This window comes from Haplochromis burtoni, unplaced genomic scaffold (assembly GCF_018398535.1).
Source record: "Haplochromis burtoni strain Fernald_Lab_line unplaced genomic scaffold, NCSU_Asbu1 Contig_677, whole genome shotgun sequence".
Lineage (NCBI taxonomy): Eukaryota > Metazoa > Chordata > Actinopteri > Cichliformes > Cichlidae > Haplochromis > Haplochromis burtoni.
Genome location: NW_024583038.1, coordinates 48,670 through 59,643, shown reverse-complemented (window position 1 = coordinate 59,643; position 10,974 = coordinate 48,670). Strand labels below are relative to the sequence as shown.

Here is a 10,974-nt window from a genome sequence, read left to right as displayed (position 1 = left end):
GCCTTCCAACACCAACTACGTGTGGTGCCACCACCACCAGCACCGCCATCTTCTGTGACAAAAGAAGAAGAAGTCAAATCGGCAGCCTTCCAACAACAACTACATGTGGTGCCACCATCACCAGCACCGCCATCTTCTGTGACAAAAGAAGAAGAAGTCAAATCGGCAGCCTTCCAACAACCACGTGTGGTTCCACCAGCAGAGCCCAAGAGTTTCTTGAAACAACCCCGTTTTCCACCAGCACCACATCTAACAGCTTTTCTGGCAACAGCAGCACGCAAAAATTCATTGAAACAACATGTGGTGCCTCCAGCAGAGCCCACGGCTTTGGCCCCACTACACCCAGCTTTGGTGACGCCGCCGCTACCTTTTGCACCGCCGACAGAGCCCAAGACCAGAAACGACTTCTTACAGTATATGTGTCCAATCACGCTGGATCCAAATACAGTGAGCAAATGGCTGTCACTGTCTGAGGGGAACAGGAAGGTCACGTACATGAAGAAGGAGCAGTCGTACCCTGATCACCCAGAGAGGTTCGACAGCCTTCAGGTCCTCAGCAAAGAAGCTCTGAGTGGACGGTGTTACTGGGAGGTGAAGTGGAGCAAGTTTGTTGCTATAGCGGTCGCCTACAAGAGCATCAGCAGAACAGGAAGTGAGAGTGGATTCGGATTCAACGACAAGTCGTGGGCGTTGTGGTGTCACAATAACGAGTTCAGACATGACAGCACCACCACGTTCCTACAGGTTCCTCAGTCCAGCAAGATCGGGGTGTACGTGGATCAGAGCGCAGGTATCCTGTCCTTCCACAGCGTCTCCGGCTCCATGACTCTCCTTGCAAAGGTAGAGACCACCTTCACAGAGCCCCTCCACGTCGGACTCTGGGTTTGTTCGGGATCTGCCAAGTTGGTTCAGCTGCTGTAGGATTTCTTTCTGCTTGAACTTCATTTCTTCTGTCTCTGTCCGTCACTTCAGAAGTCAGCTAACATTCCAAAGAAGCCATTTTTCCAAGTTTCAAGCCACTCCGGGAACTGTTTCTGTACGTACTGTCAAGCCATTTAGAAATCGTTTGGACAAAGTAAATTAAAAGGAAAAAAGAGCTCTAATAATTCTGAAAACTAGGGATACTTTATCTTATGTGACACCTAATGGTTATCTATTGTTAATCGAGTAGAAATAGGGCTGATCAAAATGCTTTTGTTTTATTTTGATTTGTTAATTATTTTTCTTTCAGTGATTAAAACCAACTTCTTGTCTCCTTTTTCTAAACTGAGCACCTGATGGCTTTGAACTTTTCTTGGTCATCTTGGTTTTAATTTTGCACTCCAGTATGAACACAAATCCCTCAACTCGAGGATCACCACAACTTAACCTAACACACTACACCTTAGTTCACAGATTCTCTTTGTCTAAGGTGCTTTTCTGGGATTTCACACAACCCAGGATTCAAATCATGAATACATAATGGGCTTGGATTTAGATTATTATGAATGAAATGTGCTCTATTTGGAAGCAGCAGGCCCCTCCCCTTTCGACGGGTTGTGTGGAGACTTTAAATCATCAAACTGTAAATTTTAAATTGTTATTGATCCTTTACCCGGAGTCCTAAAGTGTATATTTATTTTCTTATATATATTGTTTGTTTACTTGCACTGCTGTAACTGGAGCCTCGTCGTCTCGTCTCTACATGCCGGACTGTCTGTAGCGGAGATGACAATAAAGTTTACTTTGACTTCAGCAGCGCGCAGGCGCACCGAGGGCTCTCGCGCTCACTTTTCCCTATAGAAAAAACATCGGTGCAGATTATAAGTCTGTATCATGATGTCTGGTGTTTTCGTGTTTGTTGTATTGTTTTTATTTTGTTTTATTTTGTGAGTTGGTTATTAGACGCCGCCCCGCCCTCTCCTCCCTGTGCCGCCAGCAGCAGGCGCACCTCGCAAACGGAGGGCGCCCTTACTCCCAGCAAATGGGCGATAGAAAACCGATCGGTGCCTGTGACATTCCCACTATGCGCTGGCTGATGTCGGGCAGCATGAGCATGGGCAGCATTTTTTTTGCCGACGCCCGTGATGCCGCCCGTGTCGCCCGTATCAAGAACCGCTACTGGCTCCACAAATGTACTAGACCAGCATCCAGTCCGTGTTTATGACACAGCATTCCTGTCATGCTCCGTCTGCCACTGTGCACTTTGATGTTTTATTGTTGTTACACATGAGCGTAAAATTCACAGTTTTACAAAAAAGCTGAAAAAAGTAAATCCGATTATTATTTGATTAAAGTGACACATTAAAGTTATTTACTTGCATTCCTGGAAAAAAGGTTTTAGCGGTTAAGTGATGTGGCTGAGCTGCTGGCGCAACTATCGGTGTAAAAACATGAAGTCACGTGTTTCCTTGATTTAAGAGAATTACAACACGCTTTGACAGAATCTTACAGGATCCGAGTTTCTCCTTTTTCTGGCAGGTAGTCGAATATTGTTTGAGCACCTCACTGGTTTATTAAAGCGTCTGTATCTTATTGTTTGGTGGCGCTACTTATTTCATGTTTGTGGAGATTTATGCTTGTGTTTTAGCGCCCTCTAGGGGACACTGGGCACACAAACCCTGGTAAAGCCTTCGGGTCACGTGTTGGTCTGTTTGTTACATTATTCCACTCGTGATATTTTTGTATCTCCATGCTGAAGATGTTGGATCAGAGCAGCGTCTCCTTAAACTGCAGACAGACCACAAATCCTTTGTGGGCGTATATTCATATGATCGCGTGTTTCTGAGAATTCACAGCAGTGTTTGCAGTAATTATTGGTTACAAAGTACTTATGATCTATAGGTGAGTTATATGAGTTTTATTTGCACACAGCTGAAGCAGACTTATATAAACAAGGTAACATTTATGCACAGAGAGGTCGTAGGTCAGCTGCAGGCCGAATGTTAACAGAAGCTGTGATTGTAGAGAAACTAAGCAGACCACAGGACTACCACAACTCCATGACTGAGGACCTGCGTGCAGAGTTTTAAAGGCAGACAGCAGATCACGTGCCTTACATCGTTTACAGGAGGTGCAGTGTTATTTCACAGTGTGGTACAGAGTGGACTATGGACGCAGCAAGGAGCTGCCCGCTGATGTCACTGCATCGCATGTGGGGCAGGAAGTGTGGTCCATCAGAGCTGAGAAGCCATTCTCCTCACTCACCGCCTCCACCACTGCATCAGCACAGGGCCTGCCCTCCTCACCGGTCTTCGGTCTGGTCCTGTCCCCAGACCCGAGCGCAGGAGATGGCCGATGCCCCCGCAGTCATAGAAGAGCCTCAGGAGTGCCCGAGTCAAAACACATAAAAACTCTTAGAATGTGTTGCATATGTGAAGATGCTGCTCTTCTCTGTGTCAGCCTGAGCTGCTGAACGACGGCCCCACAGCATCGCGCTCTGCCTCCTTCAGTAGAAGATATTGTGAGTGCACTGTGACGCTGGGCTGGGCCCATCTCTACACACGACTGTCAGCTTGTTGCCACGCTCTGTGCTGCTCTTTGTGCCCTGAGTGAAGCTAACTCAAACCTGTTTGTGTCTGTGTGGATTTATTTCACATTTCCATAACAGGACATACTTTGATCATCATCACATCTCATTATCTTTGGCACAAAGAGGTGTGCGTTTGCATTTTCAAATCTAGACGTTATGTTTTGAACTTTTTACAAATGATTTCCACCAATGAAGACTGAGCACAAACACATTTAATTCCTCATTTACTTTAGACCCACATCAAACAATAAAATAAAGCCGTGTGTTAGTATTCATTCACGTCAGACTCTTTGGTGTTGAGTATATGAATGATCAGTAGTAGAATGGATATGATTCATTATGGATAAAAACCTGAACGAGGCCTTTTCTTTCCATTTTCTCTCCTTTATTATTTATAACACGCTGTTTATGTGTTTATGGCTCAGTTTGGTACATTTAAATAGGTTTTAGGAAGAAAGGAGGACGTTTATTCCAAGCGGAACAAAGTATTTGAACATCCTCCTCCTGCCGGAACTTCAGAGCGGGACATCCGGTGGAAGTAAACAATGAAAAGGCGGCAGTATGGTTGTTCCAGCGTGAACTTTTGGAGGCTTTGTGCTGTGTGTGAGCTGAGTGTGTGAGCTGCGGCAGCAACGATGCCTTCAGTTCAGTATCTGAGAGAGTTTATCAACGAGCGACTAACTGCTGCTGCTGAACAAATATTCTTGGAGTTTGAAAAAACGATCGTCCAGTACGAGGAAGAGATCGACCGTCAGCGCAGACTGCTGGATATCACCTGGAAACCCCAAATCAAGCTGCACAGGACAGGTGAGTGTCCCTCTGAGGGAGCATCCTGATCACAGCTCTGCGGGACGTTAAGTCTGCGCACAGACGCGCGCACCGAACAAAAGGTCTCGTGCGTCCTGCGCGGTCTGGGCTCTCTGGAAGGTCGCCAACAGCTCAGCCACGTGATCAAATATCAGCTGATCGATTTGCAGCGCACACACGTGGTAAACTGTCGCGATCAACTCCGGACGTGGCCCCTGACGTCACACTGTGGGTCTGTTTGATGAGCCCGTCTCCTTTCCCTGACCTGGAGCGCGAGCCGCGGGCGGCCAATGAGTGCACAGGACAAACTACGTCACCACCATGTTGTCTCTGTTTGTGAAAATAAACCCGAGCTTCATTAAAGCGTGGGCGAGGACACGCCCCGTGGGCTCTCAGGCAGCAGGGATTTAAAATAGCTCTCTACCGACTTACCTGAGCACACCTGCTCAGTCCGCCTCACACCACCTCCACCTGTTTTATAGGTGTGGGGTCAGCTCCAAACAGGCGCAGATGAGTGTCTGGATCCTTAACTGTGGGCCTGTCAGGCTGTCACATGCTGGGGAAAGAAACACCCAGAGTTATGAACGCCGTGTAACCGTACAGCACCACCACGCCGTGAGCTCGCTCTGACAGCAAACCGTGTGCACGTGCAGTCAGCTGTGCCTCGCACGCAGCTCTGGATAAATCCCTGCCTCCACCTGAGGCTCAGTCCTCAGGACCCCGCAGCAGAGTTCTCCCTAATGGCACAAACGTCCTCCTCTCAGACAGAAACACGACCTGCGTGGGTGCTGCGTGATGTTCATCAGGTGTGCTGCTGTTGGAGCTGCGTGGCTGTCGGCTGATTGCTGCTTATTATTACACGTTGTTGCTATTGTCACCATACGTAACAGTTATTTAATCCTATTGTTTTTATCTGCTTTTTTAAGTCTTTATTGAAGTTATGCACATCGTTTAACGGCTTCCTTAGTTTTAAGACTCATAAGTACAGAGGAGCATGGTAGTCTAGGTGTGTGCACTCACTTCAGGTACTTTTCCTTCACACAGGTGTGAGGACAGAAAAAAAACAACACGTGCAGATAAATGTAGTTTGTAACTACGTACATGCATGGTGACATTAGTACGTGTTACTATACAGAGTAAAAACATTTAAACATTTATTCCTTCAATGATGACAATCAGCAATATCCAGCGAAGCCGTGTCTCATACTCTAAAGTCAAGTAATCTTTTCCATCTTATAAATCTGTAACGTTACATGAGTCCAGCTGGGTAATGTTGGTGGATCCTGTGTTGGCCATCTTTTGGTCAGCAACACACCAAGTATTTATCTACACCCTGTGTGTCTGAGGGTGTGTGTCCTCTAGGGCCGCCACAAACGGTTATTGTGATAGTCGACTAATCAGATGATCCAACGTACAGCTTACTGCACCAGCAGCATCTGCTCTTATATAACTATCATTAACAGTTACCTAAGTGACTCATATATCATGTTTAACCTGAGCAGTGAAAGACGGCGGTGGGTTTGAAAACGATCTGCCGGGAGTCCGGTGTTCTCACGGCGCTAGTGACCTAGCCGGCTAGCTATCGAGCTAGTGGGTAACAGACGTCTCTGAAAACGTCGGAGCGCTTTTGAAAATATGTTAAACGTTTATTTTGTGACCCAGAAAGAATAATAGGAGTAATATTAAAACTAACTAGCTGCCGCCATTGTTGGAAACTGAGCTGGGCCGCGCTATGAATTCTGGGATACAGCTTCTTCTTCTTCGGGGTTTAACGGCAGCTGGCATCCTTGTACATGCAGTGCTGCCATCTTCTGTTTCAGTCCGTTATTACACTCTTAAATCCTACTTCTTATTCCTGCGTCTTTCAGTATCTTACAAAGCTTCAAACGACGCGTCGACTATTAAATCAGTCGTCGACGATTTTGATCGTAATCGTGACTAGTCGACTAATTGTGGCAGCCCTAGTGTCCTACAAACATGGATTTGAAATCAAAGAGTAAATATGTGCTACAGATGTTTTGTATCACTTCCTGAACGTCTCTGCAGTAGTTATTAATATGCTTACAGTCCCAACACGCATGGTAGTGGTGTGCTGCCTCGGCCACAGTTGTTGTTGAGTGATTGTTGAAATCATGAAGACTTTTGTATATTTGTGAGAGCACAGCTTTCTTAGTTTCTGACCTTACAGCATTTAGAAAGAGTTGGATGAACGGCCTCGCTGGTTTTTGGCCTTTAATGTTTGGAGTATAAAGTTTCTTAGCTGGAGATGTCTGTAGTGGTCTCGATTTTCTAAATGTTTGCTTTAAAGTTTGGAGACTTCGTCTTCCTTCACAACGCCACATATGGAGTCCTTTTTCTATCCAGTTTTTAAACCTAGCATCTATCTGATTTGGTGTAGATTCTGAATCATATGCACACATCTCGATATTTTGTATCCTTCTCCAGCTTATTTTCTTTTATCACCATTTTACCCTGTAGAGTTGTCTGCCAGCACTGCCTGTACATGCGTATTGGTTATTGTTGTTCCATGTGATGGATCCCACCAGTGCATCATTGCTCAAGTACAATATTGTTTTGAACGCGGTGGGCCCAGCCACTGTTCTCTTTTAATGTTTTGTCATATAAATCTAGAGATCGTTTTATCCTGTTCAGTAAAATCTTTGTGATTAATCCTGAGTGGGAGGCACTGAAACATACAGAAATCTTTTGATGGTTTCTATTGCTCGGAGGTGTGATCCTGTCTCTTTAATATAAATGGTTGTAATTTTGTTTCCATTTCAGTGGGTCTGCTTGTTTGGGTTTTTCACATGGGCTGTAATTATAGGACCTCAGTTTACATCCTGTCATTGGACCAATGTTTTTGAGGCAGTTCTTTACCTCAGGCAGGGACTCCTCGGGTGTTTTGAAGTATAAACGTACATCACTGACATTTATTGCAACACCTGTGATTTTTTCTGTTGCAGCAAAGAGGAGACGAGGCACAGCCTTCTGCAGTACTCTGTATCAGCACTGCCAACTATCAGAGCCAAAAGCCTCTTCAAGGATCACAGCCCGCTCTGTGTGCCGTTGTCTTGTATCATCCTGGGTTTATGTTGAAAGCCAGCTTGATCTCCTTTTTGTATATTGATGTTTCTGTGCCAATAATTTATGTCTTTGTCTACAAAGTAGCATCTTCTGTTCAGTCTCCCGAGTGTATGTGAAGTTCTTTTGATTTCTTGTTTCAGTGTATTCAGATTCTGGTTCAGTGCACGGCTGTTTTCCAGCTCTTTTTGGGAATCGTGCCGTTTTTCCTGCTAAACTTTCTTTTTCCTTGAGGCTGCTGCAGTCATTTTATCTGTGAGGACACCTCTCCATTATCATTTTCTTTCATGTACTTTTGAATTTCATTCTTTCCTAAGATTAGCATCGTTAAGTAGGCTGGGCCTAAGTCTCCATGTTGTTTCTCTTTAGTCGACTACAATATTTATCAGGGCGCATTCGCTCAGGTCTACTGTTCCCACGTCGACTCGATAGCTCTTGATCTGTCCCTGCGTTGGTCTATTCTGATATATGATGAGTGTGGAATAGGGAGCACCAATCAAACCCATGTCCTCCATCAGCTCTTTCACTTTTGTACCGGTTGTTTTGTTGGAGCTGTTTGTTTGGGGTTTAAGTGTATGTTCAGATCACCTCCACGCACCTTTAGACTGGCTAATCACCAACTTCTGCTTGTAAAAAGAGAAAGTTGCTCTTTTTGCTTTCCTGTCTCGTGTATATACGGCCGCTTTATTGTCCACGTGGTTCTTCAGTGTTCAAAGGTGCCGCACGGTCAAGCTCATTAAATGAGTGATGTCATTAAAGCTTTCAAACGCCTCTGATTAGACGGTTTTTGGCGTTTTTTATGAAACGCAAAAGCAGCACATGTTCCAGACATTTGCACGTCTCGCACGATTTGCTGTCTTTTAAAGTGTTTGTCCTTGTTCCTGATGTGCAGCTTCCAAACACAAAGCGTCCGGCTCGAGACGCATCTTTCACAAACGGGGCCGATATATCTCCAGATGTTCTGGGAGTGCGTTCCTCCGTGCTGTTGGACAACCACACAGCATGTTCGGGCGTTCCCTTTGCAGTGACAGGAGGACACAGCAGCTTTTAAACCAGTACTGTGCTTGTGCTGCGGGTCAGGTCCTCCTCTGTGTCACTGGGATTGTCTCGTCCTCAGAATTGATGATGCTATTGCTGGACTGGGTGGGGGTGTGGATGTGGGTGTAAAGGGTGGAGCCAGCGTTTAGGCTCGGGTGATGTGGGGCCCCGCTCGTCTACCCTGGGAGCAATCACACAGAAGTGAGGCAGTGAGGGGTCGTCAGCTGGTCACCGGTCTGTGACCAGGACATGAGCTGAAGTCCACAAAGAGCAGCGTAGCGTAGATCACCTGACTGAGGACGAGGGAATCCCAGAAATGTATAAAAGACGACGTGTTGAATTAAAAACCAATCTGTTTTATCCCGTGGCAATGAAACTGAAATAAAGATGCTTCGTTTTCAGACAACAACTATACGTGTGTGTGTGTGTGTGAGGACACTGTTGTGTCATTTGTAGTTTGAACTAATGTTTTCGTGGTTTGTCTCTCTGTCTGTGAGGAGGAGCAGCTGTGTGACCTGAAGATGAACTCCAGTGAGGACCAGGAGGAGCCGACGCCTCTACACATTAAAGAGGAACAGGAGGAAGTGCGCACCAGCCAGGAGGATGAGCAGCTCGTCCTGAAGGATGAGACCGACGCCTTCTTGGTGACTGCTTTTGATGACAGTGACCACAGTGAACCAGAGGCTAACGGTCACCAGCTTCACTCTGACGGCGCTCCCGGCAGCTGTCCGGTGTCAGAGAGTCAGCGCGACGCCGACTCGAGTAAAAAGCCTTTTAAATGTAATGTTTGTGGAAAAGCCTTTAAGAAAAACTCTTACGTAAAGGAACACCAGAAAATCCACTCAGGCGAGAAGCCGTATACTTGCCAAACATGTGAGAAGAGTTTCACTCGGAGGGCTCACCTGTTGGGTCACATGAGAACCCACACGGGCGAGAAGCCGTACTCCTGTGAAACGTGCGGGAAAGGTTTTACTCAGAGCAGTCACCTGCTGAGCCACATGCGGCTTCACACAGGTGAGAAGCCATACGCTTGTGAAATATGCGGGAAAGGTTTTATTCAGAGGGGTCACCTATTGGTCCATGTGAGAACGCACACCGATGAGAAGCCGCACACCTGCGAAGAATGTGGGAAGAGTTTCCGATTCAGCGGCACTTTGTCGGTGCACATGAGAACGCACACGGGCGAGAAGCCGTATTCCTGCAAAGCCTGCGGGAAAAGTTTCCGCCAGAAAAAGATTCTGTCCGTGCACATGCGCACTCACACGGGCGAGAAGCCGTATTCCTGCACAACGTGCGGTAAAGGTTTCGCTCAAAAAAGCGATCTGACGATCCACGAGCGAACGCACACGGGCGAGAAGCCGTATCCCTGCAAAGCCTGTGGGAAGAGCTTCCGCCAAAAAAACATCTTGTCCGTGCACATGAGAACGCACACGGGCGAGAAGCCGTACTCATGCAAGAGCTGCGGGAAAAGTTTCCGTCAGAAAAGCATCCTGTCCGTGCACATGAAGACGCACGCCGGCGAGGAACTGTATCCCTGCGACGCGTGCAGCGCCACTTTTCCGTCTAGTCGCAGCTTGTTGGAGCACCTGGACACTCACACAGGTGAGGAGTCGTAGCCTGGAAAGCTGCAGGTCGGAGCGGGGCGTTGGCGTCTGCCTCCCGCCTCGACTTTTGGCTCCGACGGCAAAGGAGCTCGTCAGCTCGTGTCGTTCACGCAGCCGTTTTCCTTTGCTTCGTCCATCCAACCCTAACCGTACCGACGCGCTCTGTTCCTGTCATGTTCTCCTCCACGGTTCCTGACCTGGATTCTGTCGTGGCTGCAATCCTCCCAGTTTCATTTTACCCTTCGTGTGTCATACTTACGGTAACTTTGTATCATTTCAGACTGTAGAGGTGACACTAACAAAGTGTAGGTTGTTGTTAAAGTAACTTGTATAAATAAAGTTTCTTCTAAATTGTGATCATGTTTTTCTTTTGCCCTGTTTATGAAATAAGAGAAAGTTTCAGTCACAGCGGTCTCACGCTCACCTCGCACTCTGAGAGAAGCTGCCCTCCCCCTGAACGATTATGACCTATGAGCTGTTCCACACGTCACAGCCACAAATTTAAATGTGCTGGGGGTTTTATGTGATGGGTAAACAGAATAGAGCATAACTGAAAATGATTGAGCAAGTTCACATGTTAGAATGACCCCGTCAGAGTTCAGACATACATGGATGCTCTCCATCCACTGACTGAACTCTGCCCCCTCGAGTCAATAAAACATCGACTGACCTGCTGCGGCGAGCAGCTGGAAGCTCGTCATTGTTTGATCCACAACAACAAAATGACTCGACTCCGTTTATTTATGGTTGTTTTTGTTCACTAAAGCTCTAATCCACGTCACCAGCGTTAACCCTGGTTTCTTCTTACTGGGGCATATCACCATGGTAACCTACGCTGCAAACAGCTTTGAGATCAGCAGGTATGAAAGTGCCTGTTGACCAATCAGAGCTCCGGAAAACGCCACCATTCCTTTTTTTTTTTTTTTTTTTTTT

General features: G+C 46.6%; 2 protein-coding genes across 2 annotated transcripts in view; both read left to right on the top strand.

The window, feature by feature from the left end:
* Window positions 1-1,358, top strand: part of LOC102293952 (tripartite motif-containing protein 16-like) — a 5,676-nt gene extending 4,318 nt beyond the window's left edge. The window contains exon 3 of the mRNA XM_042215197.1: window positions 25-1,358. Coding sequence (XP_042071131.1) covers window positions 25-921 — 897 coding nt within the window. The 3' untranslated portion in view covers window positions 922-1,358. The remainder of the gene's footprint in view (window positions 1-24) is intronic.
* Window positions 1,359-9,000: 7,642 nt separating this feature from the next.
* LOC106632462 (zinc finger protein 501) lies at window positions 9,001-10,398 on the top strand (the record flags this gene model as incomplete). The annotated part of the gene is given in 1 exon segment (XM_014330080.2): window positions 9,001-10,398. A coding segment is annotated over 1 exon segment (1,053 nt), but the record flags the coding sequence as incomplete, so codon positions are not given.
* Between the last annotated feature and the right edge of the window lie 576 nt (window positions 10,399-10,974).